This window comes from Pezoporus flaviventris, unplaced genomic scaffold (genome assembly GCF_033815535.1).
Source record: "Pezoporus flaviventris isolate CSIRO_AGI_PZ_B2104156 unplaced genomic scaffold, CSIRO_AGI_Pfla_v1 ptg000002l, whole genome shotgun sequence".
In the NCBI taxonomy this organism is placed as follows: Eukaryota; Metazoa; Chordata; class Aves; order Psittaciformes; family Psittacidae; genus Pezoporus; species Pezoporus flaviventris.
In genome coordinates this window covers 89,272,828-89,287,329 of record NW_026892550.1, presented here as the reverse complement: position 1 = coordinate 89,287,329, position 14,502 = coordinate 89,272,828, and the positions used below count along the sequence as shown (strand labels likewise).

General features: G+C 38.9%; 1 protein-coding gene across 2 annotated transcripts in view; it reads right to left on the bottom strand.

The window, feature by feature from the left end:
- Positions 1–13,540, bottom strand: part of STAB2 (stabilin 2) — an 82,382-nt gene extending 68,842 nt beyond the window's left edge. For both annotated transcript variants that reach the window (XM_061444999.1, XM_061445000.1), the window contains exons 1-7: positions 13,222–13,540; positions 9,204–9,337; positions 8,211–8,326; positions 4,168–4,253; positions 3,260–3,329; positions 956–1,051; positions 536–661 (exon numbers count right to left, since the gene is read on the bottom strand). In XM_061444999.1, the coding sequence (XP_061300983.1) occupies positions 536–661; positions 956–1,051; positions 3,260–3,329; positions 4,168–4,253; positions 8,211–8,326; positions 9,204–9,337; positions 13,222–13,305 (712 nt within the window). In that variant the 5' untranslated portion in view covers positions 13,306–13,540. The remainder of the gene's footprint in view (positions 1–535; positions 662–955; positions 1,052–3,259; positions 3,330–4,167; positions 4,254–8,210; positions 8,327–9,203; positions 9,338–13,221) is intronic.
- Positions 13,541–14,502: the final 962 nt, after the last annotated feature.

Below are 14,502 nucleotides of genomic sequence, written 5' to 3'. Positions count from 1 at the left end.
TGAAGACAACTTTAAGGTAGACTTTTACCTCCGGCTGAGATGCTATTAGCTTTGTTTCATGAAAAATAGGAAAGATAAAATGAGCTTTATTTATCTGTAGGGTTTATGCTTAGTGATGAAACTGAGCCACCTCATGATGGATATTCAATAAATATAAGCCTTTGGTTTCTGTTTTTCATGTTTATGGAAATAAACCATGATGTTGAACTTTATCAAGTAGAAGGATGTGATAGGACTGGATTGGTAAGCACTGATGACCCAGTATTCACACTATGTATTTCGTGGAGGTTTACTAGCCTTACTCTGATTCCCTGGAATGAAACTTGTTAGCCTTTGGACTGATGGGCTTCTGAAGCACATTTTAGGGTTTAGTTTCATCCTGAAGGAATCTAGTTTGTGCACATGAGAGTGCTTGGGGATATGAACCCAAGAACAACTAGATGGTGGGATTTGGTTCAAAAGTGTACTCAGTATCTGAAATATAATACTAATGATGTTGTATACAAAGAACTCAGCAGACATGAAAATTACTTACATTCGCATTGTGTACCATCCCCATGGTAGTTGGGCAGACATGTGCATTGCAGTTGTCTTCCATCCTTGCCTGAGGCAGTACATCTGGAGTTTGCAGGGCACCGCAAGGCCTCACATTCAGCTATTGCTGAGGGACAGAGTGTGACAGGTTAAGCTGTGTCTGCACTCTGTACCAGGAGGCATTGTGTTCTGCAGCCTACTAGTTTAAAACATGCCTGATCTAGGGACCATAAATTCCATTGCTGTCATTGTTTTTCTGGCTACCGAAGTGGTGATGATGGTTAGGGAGCTCACACACAGGGTTTGAATTTAGGTGTATATTTGGTTGCTCTAGAGTGATTAACCTGTGACTAATTTTACATTCGTCCTTACCAATTCTAACTGTATCAGAGCTGTTGAATGTAGAAAACAATCTACTTACGCTGATCACAGCTGAGCCCTTTGTATCCAGATAAGCACGTGCATCTTCCATCCCCTGTAATTCCACTGTTGCACACTCCATGGACACAGTTGCAAACTGTATGGAAAGATGGATTGGCTTTACTGAATAATAATGGTGTTTGGAAAGACATCCTTAGTGGGTATCCCATAGCAAATAGCATCCTGGCCAACAGCTTTGAGCAGACAAAGCTTTTACTTGAGTTCCTGAATGTAGAGACCTCCATTAATAAGATCAATAATCACAGTTACATATATCAATAAATAACATACTGATTTTTGCAGGCTGTTAATAGCCTGGGGCCTGAAAATTGTCAGGACACACACACTATAAACACCGAACTCTCTGGTTGCTGATACCATAAAACTTGTAATATTTGACATAGAATCTTGAGACAAAATCGAATGTAGTGTGTAACATAGACTATTTTTATCACAGACCATTTGTTAACAAATTGCTCATTTTTGCTTCAATTCTCTCTCATACACCTCCAGAAGAGATGAGCTTTGTGACCTTTTTTTTCTCCCCATAAGCAGGATTTATTTAGTTAAAAGGATGATTAATCACTGTGTAGGTCTCAGGCTTTTTTCTGGCCCCGTTCCTATAGTCTGTCATTTCTGGTTATAAACCTTGTGACAATATGTGCACAAGATGCCATATTCAGAGTTGAGGCAACTATGAAATCCTTTTTGAAGGTTCTGTTGTTTTAAGCTTTAAGTATACTTAAAAAGCTCAAATATCTGAAAGCTGAAGTGTAATATGTTGCTTAAATTAGTATGCAGCTGAGTCCCCTGGTAGCTTCCTGGAAAATAATTGCATTTACGATATCAAATTCATTCAAGTACCCCATTTGCATGAAAACTGCTCAGTCACATTTCTGTGTATCAACACTGGCATCCAGTGGACATCTGGTGGAAAAAGTGCCTTTGAGTCAGCAGTGCTGTAGGATTAGTATAGAAAAGCCAACACAGATTATTTAAATTGAGGCCATTCATGACTCTTCTAAGAAGCCATTTCATGTAGATGTTGAGGGAAAAAGAAAAAAGATTTTTACTTAGAGATGAACAACTATTACCACTAAAGAGATGTTTCTTAATACTCATTTTTTTTCAGGCAGCTTTCTGGTTTGACAGTTTAATGCTCAGCAGGAGTAAGGAAGGTAAAGAAAATACTAGAAATCCTTAAGAAGCAGGCAAAACTGGAAAAATATAATACAAATATATACACTTGTGATACATACACATTTTAAATGGTGAACATAGTTCTGATCACTCCATCAATATCCTGCTTCTCTCAACAGAAGTATGGCTAACTAGTGAAATCACAGAACCATAGAATGGTTTGGGTTGGAAGGTACCTTAAAGCTTATCCAGTTCCAACCTCCCTGCCATGGACAGGGAAACCTTCGACTAAACCAGGTTGCTCAAAGCCTGATCCAATGTGGCCTTGAACCATCTACCAGCCAAAAACTGGAACTAAACCAAGTCCATCCTTTTTCACACTTTTGACTGAATTATGGAATTCTCTGGCACTTAGTACTGTGGAGAGCTAAAGGAAATTGGTCTCAGGCACAAGGTAGTTAATTTAGGGAGGATCAATCCAGGATCCAGAGCCTTTAAACAGTGCAATTTGAACTCAGTCTCTGGGTGCTTCTACTCGTTTCCTGGGTATTAACTATTGGCCTCCAATATGGAATACTAGGCTACAAGGACTTTTGGCCTGTTTCCAAATGGCTTTTTTTTTGAGTCAGGTGTACTGATTTCACGTATTTCATGCCTTAAGAAAGATGGTCTGGTTTGCACATATATTTATAAACCATACCAAAATACTGTAAGCCACTATAAGTTATGCACTTGATATGTTCCCACCCAATATTTTGACTACTGTAACAGCCTTCTGTATTTAGATTAAATAAATTCAAATCCATAATTTCATGTGAAAAGTGGGAAAGATAACTGGCTACCTGAGAGGCACACCTGCAGAAACACACAGATGATGCTAATCACTGATTTATTTGATTATTTGCTATAGCAAAGATACTCAAGACAAGATAAAGATATTTTTGCAGCACTACACCATGTTGTCTGTACAGTCCTGAGTTGAATTCTGCCCCACTGTGAATGAGGAATGCAGTAGCTGCCTGTTTTCTTTTCTCACTGTGCTCCCTGAAGCAGACAGCAACTCTTGATAGAACCTGTTACTCATTTCACTGTTATCTTTCAGTGTCTGAATACAGCTTTCACTTACCTTTCTTTCCCCACTTCAATAAAGAAAGCTCAAACTCACCTGATGTGCAGTAAGGACCAAATAAATTATCTTCAGCACATTCTTCACAGGCTGTCCCACCAAATCCTTTCTGTGAATTACAGAATGGAAACAAGAAATGAAGTTTCTCATCTACCCCTATGCAGATAGATATATGCTTAGCAGCCTGAAAACCGCACCTTTAGCTGCCGAAAGAAAATAACACGGCAGGTTGATTCAGCAAATCAGAAACGACTACTGCAAACACTGTCTTTTGAATGATTTCTTTTCCCCCTTCTCTCTGCCTTCTTAAAAATAATTTTTAGGTCTTGCACTTCAAATCAGGTGTTCTGAATGCTGAGGTACTAATAAAGAACAGTAATCAGGCTTAATGCCCAAATCATTCTTACAGTTGTTAGGTTTTATTTTCTGAATACTTCTCACTGTCTCTTTTCCACGCGTCCCAGATGTGCTTTTGATGTAATGGAAAGATTAACCAGTAGAGGGGGAGGTAGAAAAGATTCACTTGAGTTGTTTTTATTTAAAGATCTTTTTGGCTGAAGTTAGTAAGCACTGCATATTGCACTCTCCGCAAAGGAACATTGTAGTGAGGATATAGCCCCAAGCACAAGTACTTTCTAATGAGGGCAAAAAGTTGTAATAGCTCACTCTAAGGAAAAACAAAAATAGAGGAATTCAAAACACCTGAGTGAGGAAGGCAAGACAAAAGGACTTTGTAATAATTTCACCCAAACATGCTCAAGTCAGTAAAAACAATAGTGCGAACATTATTTGTCCCAAACAAGCAAAAAATGAACTTCAAGCAGATTTTCTCAACTGTTTCTGAAATGCTTCCTTTTAATCTATTTATGCAACGGAATGTGCAGTATTTTTAGCAGAACTTACATGTGATTATGTTTTTTTTTTTTATTTTAAAATAAAGGATGTACCTGGCAAGTGCATGTTCCATTTCCATTTATACCCTGGGAGCAGCGTCCTCTCCTGTTGCATGGTGATGCAGCTCCTCCTGGACATGCTAGAAATGACAATGTTTAAGCCATCAGTCATCTCACTCTGACCCTTATGGTCCCCTTGCAGACTAGGGGTAACAATCCTGGGGGCTGCAGACATATGGGGCAGACAGGGACCTCAGGTGACAACTGCTGTTTTGCAGCTGCCCAAATCTCTTAATGAGAATCTCAGCTTCAGCAGAGGCCATCACCTCCTCTGGTCTGGGAACTTAAGCTAGTGACTGTAATCAAAGGATTGCACAAAAATAGTTTTCTTATTCTAAAATACAATATTGATTTTGTCCCTACTGACCCACCTCTACCTGCAGACAGTCTAAACTGTTAAGAATGGATATGAGTTCACCTGACCACTTCTTCTGTATATTAATACAACTCTGATTGAATATTTGCTGCCAGAATGATATTTGATAACAAGTTAGAGTTTAAGCCTTTTTATTTTCCCCACAGATTGCATTTACTTTATGTGGGAATTTTTTCCTTTTCCCCTCTACCTTCTATTAGACTGTGATATTTGATTCAAATAATCTTGGAAATGGGAATTTGGGTATCTCATAACCTATTTCTGTCCAAGGGGCTGTGGTCACTAGTAAAACCTTTGTGCCAAAGATGTACTATCCTCTTCAGATCCTCTGGTGCTAAAACCATAATTACAGGCAGTGATATGCCAGGTGAGACAGAGTCTGACTAAAAACCCCAGCCAGCAGGAGAGAAGAAGAAAGAATGATGGTATTTTCAAATCAAAATAGTTTAATTTTTAGCTGAAATTATTCAATATTCACATTTTTACTGAAAGGTTGCCCATAGGAAAGCCATATTACAATAATTTTTAGTCAGACTGTTCTGTCAGGCTTTTCTCCCTGTAGGGCTATCCTTTATTTTTTATAGTGGTGCAGCATCTCCATGAAAATTATTTTTAAATCCCTTTCATAAGCCCTTCCTTCCTGTAATTGAAGTTCCCATTAGGTACCATAATCCTGATGCAGGCCATATCAAACTCTACTGCCCACATAGGTTCTCTGTAGTAGATTTATTGCTTATGAAGAGTCTTAGCTTGTTCTGTGTGGGTGGAGATGGGCAACACTGGATTTATGCTTCCGCTGAATAACTTAATCCTGATTTAGAGTGTTTAAGTGATTCGGAAGTTTTCATGACGGTGATGAACAAATGAGTGGATGCTACATATATACACCTAATTTTAGTGAATGCTTTGGCTTTATACCAATCTATTGATATTTCTTAATTACTTAATGATGACTCTGTACGGTCTGTTGGATCTCAGTAAGCTTCTTGTAAAAAAACAAGAAATCTAAAGATGAAAATTTTAGTGCAGTTTCGCATACATGCTGAAATGAAAAGATTTATTCAGAATTGACATGAAACAACCAGAAATGAGGTAAAGTAATAGCTACATGTACTTTAATCTTCAAGGTGCCTTTTAGTGAATCTTGTTTTCTGGCTACCCTGTGATAGCTACATCTCATCTTTAGCACTGACAAAGGTGCAAGCTGTTTAATATTTGCTCTGAACGGAAACAGTTTTACCTGCGCCAATGCTTTTATTGAACATGCAAAGATAGAGAAAACTCAGAGTTTATGGTATAGTTTCTAGAAAAGGATTCTGTAAAACTGCTGACAAGTAGGGCTTTTTCTTTTTTTGCCATTGGCATTCATTGAGCTTCCTCTTGTTTTCACTGTCTCTTGTCACTTGTTTTGATACCAGCACCAAGGGACAGCTTTATCAGAAGTTTAGCAAATTACTATACTGTTCTATGAGTTTGGCCAGGCCAATAAAACTCTTCCTCCAGCTAGCAGGGCTGCAGGAGGCAGCACCAGGACACTGGAGTGGTCCTGGCACAGTCTCTTGCTGCTACCCTGGTGCCAGGGACAACCGAGTCCTTTGCTTTTATTGGAGATGTTCTTCAGAAAGTAGTAGGAAAGAGATGCTTCTGCTTAGAGCTGTCAGAGTATGAAGGCAAAATCTTTATAGCTAGGCAAAAAAAGCTTAAGTCTTTCAGCTTTTTTGCTTCATGGAGTTTAATTTAGCACTTCCCAAATGTTATCAAATGCAGCCTCTTGGATTACTTCACCTGCTTCCCTGGAGGCTGGAACAGTGGGTAGAACTTGTAAAGTTGTATTTTTGACCTTATAATTTCACAGAACTAGGTTTGTTATCTTTTCTTCTGGCCTTAACTTTTTAATTTTTAAAAATTTTTATTTTGTTATTCTCACAGTGTTTTTTATTCAGTTGCTCATACCATGCACCTTTCAGTTGGTACCCAGGCTTGTCTTTGGAGCCATGCAAATATTTGTCCAGAGTGGGGACCTGAGCTGGCACAGGGAGTAGTTCCTGGTGAAGCCCGTCAGTTAAACATATGGGACATCTGAGCTCCACCAGCTGTGGTACCTGTGGTTGGATGATACTGGCAGTGTTAAAAGGCTGTGCTCTTTTCCTCTGGACCTTTCTTCCCCTGTACTTTCCCCTTTTCCCTTGATGCCTCTTTACAGAGGGTTGAGTGTGTGGCTGGTTGGCTTGGGGCACTTCGTGGTGAGGGAAGGGGACAAAGCATCTATCATTCACACTGTATATTTCAGTGTGTGCTATCATTGAGGAAGTCAGAGTGCTATTTAAGGCCTAATGTTGTCATTGCCATCAGATGCTAAATATGAAGTAAGGCCCTAATCAGGGATTTTTCTCTGGCCTCAGGAAGGACCGCTTTCCTCCAAACATTGCAAGGCGTGCCATATACTCTTAAAGAGATTGCGATAATGCAAAGAGCTATTTTCTTCCTCCAAATGACAGCAGAAACAATGCTGAGACCTTGATTCTTTGCTTTTTGGGGCCAGGAAGTTTGGCCAAAGGAAGAGAGGTTCCTTGCCTCTGCAGCCTCCTGCCTGCAGTGGTGCAGGCAAGACTCTAGCTCAGGGGAAGTGAGCTCTGCCCCTCATATGGCCTCCCAGAGCACCCTGAAGTATGGAATGATGGTCACATATGGCATTGCCTTCCTCCTACTGGGAACTGAGGCTGCATTTGGTGAGAAGATGATAAATCACTACTCAAATGGTTATCTTCAGATGAAGACAAGACCACACACCCCGTACTCAGCTATTTGCCTGTCTTTCCTATAGAAGTAGCTGTTGGGGTTTGATTATTTTGCTTTAGTAGATAAATGAGTGGTATTTAAATAACAGCTTGGGCTAAAGCTATATGTTTCTATTTGTTTTGTGGACAAAGGGACTTCGTAGTTATTGAAGCAGACCTTAACCCCATTAACTAAACAAGGAAATGCTTCTTCTGGGCAGGGAAACTTCCTCTGTGGGTCTTGATGCCCACTTCAGTAGCCTGAGGTTTGATGCACACGTGGAGTTGCTGACAGGCTTTTCCTGAGGAAGGGGCAGCAAAAGGAGAGGCACTCCTGATAACTCCTGCTTCAGTAATGCCTTTAGCATTTGCTAGTGGCAAAAATGTTGGTAGGGAAAATTTTTTCAGGTTCTGCTGAAAGACCCTCACTGCCTAAAAAAAGTAAAGAATTAAAGAGATACGGAAATATTTCAGATACAGATAAGGGTATTTTTGACTTAAGATAAAACATTTAAACTTGAAATTTGAAACATTTAGATTTTAAAATCCATTGTGGGGATCCTCCCAAATGAAAAGTATTTTTACAGGCATTGACTGAAATGATTTGTTTTGAAAATCTCACAACCAAGAGGGTTCCCTAATATTTTTTTTTTTAATTTTTGGTGTATTTTTCTTTTTAAATGAAGTTTTGAATATGTGTTTTCCCCCAAATCCTCCAAGTTTTGTCTGAAAACTGCTGTTTACTTCTACTCCTATAATACGCTCTGAGGAGCAAACTTCTCATGGCAATAGTTGCTGAAAAGAAGAAAAATCACTGGTTTGCTTCTACTCAAATATTATAAGAAAATGCAAACCCAATACCCTAAATCACAAAAAGAGCTTACCCATGCAGTCTGGGCCCCAGCGTCCCTGGCAGCACTCAGGATGTTCAAATTCCTTCACACAGTGATGCCGGCATCCCGGAAAAGAAAGTGTGTGTGTTTTAATGTCTAAATAATACCTGAGGAAAAGAATTTGGAGTTGCTTTAAAGTACTTAAAAGCCTGCTGTGGGGAAAAGTGAAATTCTTAATCTCAGTGTCAGGCAGGATTGCTTTAAATGTAGTTATATTGGCCTGCCTTTTTTTTTCCTCATGAAAACATACATCACACATCAAGGTCTAAAAAGATCTTTGGAGCTGTTTCTTTTGCCATAGTATATTTATTTTTCATTTTATTTCTTTTTTATTTGATCTCCCCCCCCCCCCCCCCCCCATTTTTGCAACCTAACTGCAGCAGTTTTCTCTAAATATTGATCTGAAAGAGTTTTTAAAAAACAATTAATATCAAGGTTCTTTAACTATTAAGTGAACTCAAAATAGTTACATTTCCCCTAAAATATTTTTTTTTAATTTTTTTTTTTAAATTTTCATTATGAAAGGCAAGATTTCAATTTTTTTGAGATATTCCTTCTTGCCCTTCACCCCCCACACCTCCCCAGTCTGGCAGTTTGAAAAATCTGTTATTTATATGATAATATATGATAATATGATATGAATTATATATCAGTATAATTTATATGATAATATGTATCTGTCATGATTTTGATATATAATTCATATCAAGTATGCAGAATAAACAAATAAATGATTTTATGATATCACTCAAAAGAATATCTGATAGGCCATTGATAGCAATGTTTATTTTCCTCTTATACCATTTACTCATTAATTTTAGGCTTGAATTAGTCTGAGTAAAGCTTTAGTTCTGGAGTTGGTGAGGCCAATGGTAAATGTTCATTAAGAAAATCACATAGAATAGAACATTTTTTATATGAATTAACATTTTTTAATTGATGGAGAACACTATTCTTGAAGCAAAACTCTGACAAAAGAGATACCTGCAGTCTGGTATTCCAGTTCCGTTGGTAATTTTGGTGTAACCAGCAGGGCACTGGGTTTTGAGGTTTAAAGAGCAAGGCACACATTCAGTTTTCATTCGCATGAGCAGCTTTTGATCACATCGCTTCTTCATCTGTAATAGGAAAAGATTAATTAAAAAGGAAGAAGTTCTCTTTGTTGGTTCAACTCTGTCCCCAGTGGCATTGCTGAAAAATGACAAATTTAATTCAGCTTTTTTCCCACTAAACCACATATCAGGGCTTTGCAGTCATTTTCTCTGCACAAAATATATCCAACCACTGAAGGATAAACACTTCTAAGTGTTATATTTCTCTTGAGAATGCTTTGTCAGGAAATGCTAAGTTCAGCAGACTTAAAAGCCAGGTTACTGAGACAGCATCAGTCTGCAGAGTGTTAGCTCTGAAGCTCTTGCCCCTTGCTGTGGAGATTCTATTTTCACAAATGCAAACCTGAGAAATGACTTGAGAAGGTCACAAAAAAGAGAAAAGGCTTAGGGTGTTGTCACAGCAATGGCATTTTATTTTGTGGTTGTACAAGTAATAGGTTTGAAAATGTCTATATACAAAAAATAGTGTTTCTTTCCTACTACTGAAACAGTTGACCTGTTTTAAATCACAGTCTTTGCTGAACTTCATCTAATGTTGGCTTCATCCTCTTTCATCCTGGCAAGTATTTGTGGAATTAAACTTATAATTCACAAGTGGTGAAAAATGATCTAATGCAAACTATGACCTTTAAAAACCAACAACAAGTAATAAATTAAATCATCATTCTTGGAGAGGAAGTAGTGTGGAGTGCTCCTTTTTCTATTCCAAGATGATAATTTGTCCAGTGTTCTCTAAGTATGGACCTGCTTAGCTAGTCTTAACTCACTCAAGCAATATTGACCATGAGAGACTTCCTATCTGACACAGTAAAATTAAAATTAACTTTTTGAATGGAATTTCAGTTAGGCAGTTGAGTAGTCAATTACGTCTGAATCATTACCAGGCCAATGTGAGGAAATGTTTAATGTTTATCTCTAAATACTCTACCTGCCCACTGTGTGTGTGCGCTCGTGTACGTGTGTATGTATGTAGGGCCAATTCTAGCAGCATCATCCATTTACAAATGTTCATATATGTTAAGCACAGAATCACAGAATCATTAGAATTGGAAGGGACCTCTGGAGATCATTTGGTCCAAGCCCCTCAATAATAGTTAATAGTTGTCTATGGATGTTCTAAGTATTTTTCCAGATTATAAAGCCAGAAGGACAATTATACTAGAGAAGCATAACTCAGGATAATGGAGCTTCTTGCACAAAATTTAGTTTGAGAGATAAGACTTTTTAGAAAAACTCCCATTTGATTTGGAAATGGTCAGTTGTGGAGAAACAAGCTGTGGTATGTTGCTTCGATTGTAATTTGTCTCTGATGGTTTTGCTTCAGTCTCCAGCCATTGCTCTTTGTAGATTCCATGATAGATAGGAATCTGTTCTGTTACAGAGTTTACTACTCCTTTCTTATGAATACTTATAGTCATCTCTCAGCTCCCCCTTGGAGCCAATAGCCCACATGGATGTGGAGTGTCAGACCCAACATTTCTGGGCCATTCCTGTTTGCAGGAATGGGCCCTGCACAGTCTCCCTTCAAGGTCTTCTCTGTCCCTTCCCTTGCCAAGTCGACCATTAACACTTTGTGCAGTAGCACCATGGTAGGATCTTCAGGTCTTTTGCTATGCAGGGTGTGTTCCAAGTCACCACTTTCAAGGATGGAGCAATTGCAGTGCTGTTATGTTTTGCTCAATGGATATTCCCAGTTTGGGAATCTGTCCAGGGATTCCCCAAAAACATGCACAATTGCAGCCCTGTGCTGTCCAGGCATTATTAGACCTTTTGGGCACATGTGGGGTGCTGCAGCCTCTTTGCAGAAACTAATGGTTAGCCTGGGTGGGTAGACTGGCACGTTGGGCAGGATTTGGGCAGCCTGGTAGTCCCAGATGAAGCCCTCACCCCAGCAGTTTCTCCTCTTGTTTGTTATGTTTCCTTCGGTGTTTGTTTGCCATAGCAGCACATTTCAGTAGTGAAGATTGTGAGGATGTATCACAGACACTGATAATGAGATCAAATTTCATGAGCTCTGAGCTCACCCAGCTATAAGTATATTTCAACATCAATTTAGTAGTCAAATTTTAGTCTTTAGAAATGTACTGTTGAAATCTGATTTGGGTAACATTCAAATAGTTGAGTAGTGAAACGTTTTTCTGTTGCATAGATGCATTTCACGTGTCTTTGAAATAAAAGTAAGGCCTCTTTCCAGATGTGAGGATAATGTGGATACAGCTTGAGCAGAATGTGGCAAAGCAGCAGCGAGCAGTTCCATGCTGGCAGGACTGAGCAGCCCCCCTGCACATTCAACAGAGCCCAGTGCTGGTGGGGCACTGGACTGACTTGGCTTTTTGGGCCTCAGGTCTATGGTAGCTCCCACAGACAAACCAGAGCATCCCTGCACCTTGCTTCCCATCCAAAACCACCTCACAAGGCACCAACATAAGGTGGCTTGAGCACTCCAAGCCTTTCAGAACACTGGTGCTCAACACTAGTGCAACCACCTTAACAGCCCATCGTTAGTAATAGCACCAGAGCAAGAACCAATATAGAATTGAATGTGAAGTCTAGGCATCTTAACTCACATGAGCATTTCCACTGAGTCATATTGGTACTGTTAATATTGAATAATCATAAACTCAACAGTGTCAGCTGATTTTTCTGAATCTTTAACCAAGTGTGATACTGAAGCCCTGCTCCTCGAAGGTGCTTGTAGAAGCTGTTATGAGTCTGAGGCTGGATAACTGGCTGAGCTTGTAGGATATTCAGATTCAGAAGTGAATAAACTGGCAGTAGGACGGCCTGAAATTATCTAATTGCAGAAGCTGTCACTGGAAAGGCACCCTACAAAACTTCATTTTGGAACAAGAAAATTTAAAGATATTTTTGAAAAGGTAAATTCCAAATAAAAATCAGTTATACCCTTTCCCTACCACTAGCTATAAAATGCTGTTTGTTTTGGAACGGTGGGATTATTTCCACTTTCTTCCATTTCCTCTTCCCTTTTTGCTTAGGGAAGCTGAAAAAAGGCAATTTGTTAGTGGCTCTGTTTTTAGAGACAGAAATAGGTTTAACACATATCCCAATACTTGTTTGTACTTTTCAAAGTATTTTTCCATTTAAAATACCCAATCAAACAAATGGCAGCAAAAAATTAATCTGAGTGGCTTCCTTTCCCCTCCTAATTTCTCCCTGTGCTTTTATTTCCTTTTCTGCAAGTGTTTTTTCTCTAGATCACAGTAATTTAAAGCCTCATGTTGTGAGACAGTTTAGATGAGTGAATGTCTCCTTATTGAACTCCTGGTTCAGATTTGTAAAGAAATACTTTCTGCCTCTGTGAAAGGATGGTGAAAACAGATTTTGTGAAATTCCACAGAGCCACAAGATTCGTACATGACAAATGTACCACTTCCTGAAAAGTTTACAAATCTTTTACTTAAATTCATAACTTTGTACAATTACTTCCAATAGCTCAATTCCCTAGATTTTTTCCCTACCTATCTGAAATAGTTCTTCCTCATGCTTAGTAGAGTTGATAATTTTCACTATGGAAAAAGTTCTTCTGATTTATCTGAAATTCTGATAGTTCTATTGCTTTTAATGAATGTATCAGCTACAGTCTTTTGCCACATTTGCCATTTTTTAGAGACCTTTTCAGTGTCCTCATGACATATCCTTTAAGCCAAATTCTCATGTGGAATGGAGATGCATTTCTGTTATGTCAGAGGACTGAGTTACAGAGGTCTTAGTTTATAATTCAGTGACATATGCATCAGTGACTGTTGAAGTGGGTTTTTCTTCTGTAAGGTACAGTATCTGATAACTGTTCTCTCTATAAAAGTGAAACAACCCCCACCTTCATACAGGCATATAGTAATACATTACTTAAATAAGAAGCTGCTTCTTACCTCATCTGGGACTTGTGATGTCAAACACAGTTTCACTGCAGCCAAAAGAGCCAAAAAGAATAAAATAACTGGATTTCTTTCCATTGCGAAGAATTGGATTTTTTCTTCAGAGCCTCCCAGACATGCACAGTAAAACTCTGATGTCAAGTGATTGTTTGTTAGAGGTGCTATTTCTTCTGCATTCTTAAGCAAATTATTTCAAGGGACTCTTGTCTTCCTGAAGGAAAAATGAGTGAAGGATACAGCATGCAGAGCTCGCCTGTAGGCAGGGAAAATTCCAAAACTCGGTATTTGCTGCAAGTTTTCACTGAAGAGCTGAATAAACCCTTCCTAATTGAATGACAGGATATCCTGACAGGACTCTGTTCCTTTATCCCTCTCTCTGAAGCTGTTGACAGTACAAAACTGAGGACACTGAACTGTTATGACAGAAGATGTTTTCTTCTTTTGGGTGGGCATGGATAGGGGACTGTTTGCTATCATTACAGTTGTTCAGCTAATCTAAGGCAGAGCAAAAGATCTCTGAATGTTGGCTTATCATCCCTAATAACATAGGGCTGATAACCCCTGAATGTGGTTCTGTGAGGAATAATGCCTACTTTATCTCAGGAGGGCAAAAGAACATCTCCCAGCTTTGGTTAGCTGGATAAAAAAAAAGGGGGATTTTTTTTTTTTTTCTTTTTGCTATTTTTCTTAAATCACTTTGACTGATTTCCTGGAGCCAAACAGAGGAAAATTAGCTCAGTTATGTTACTTGCATATGGCTGGGAGGAATGAGCAGACAGTCATTTTGATTTGCCCAAAGCAAGACGGTTTCTCTTAGAGCTCTTCAGCTCTTTCCTAGTGCTGCTATTTGCTTTTCTCATATCTCAAATACCTAATAATTTGGATGCCTTTGCTTTATGCCCCTGACATTATAACTTTTCAGTCATTTGAAGGCACTCCATAAGGATGCCTTAGTACAAAGTTGTGCTTTGAAACCAGGTTAAGATTTTGAAGAGCCCACAGTGGGTGTAAACATTGTGCTTTCTCCCAGATTCCTACTTGCGGTCATGGCTAGATGGTGCATTCACCACGCGTTAGGCTTGATGCAGTTGTACTCTATAATCTTGCACTCGGTATTGTTTTCTTAAAGAACTCAGTGGTGATAGATACATAATACGCAAATTCATCTAGTCTTATTATATGCTCTAAGTGAATACTGCCGATTTGCTGGTAGGAGATGGCAGGGCAAGATGTTTCCTGCACGCTCATTAGATCCTGTTCCTTTCTGCTATACAA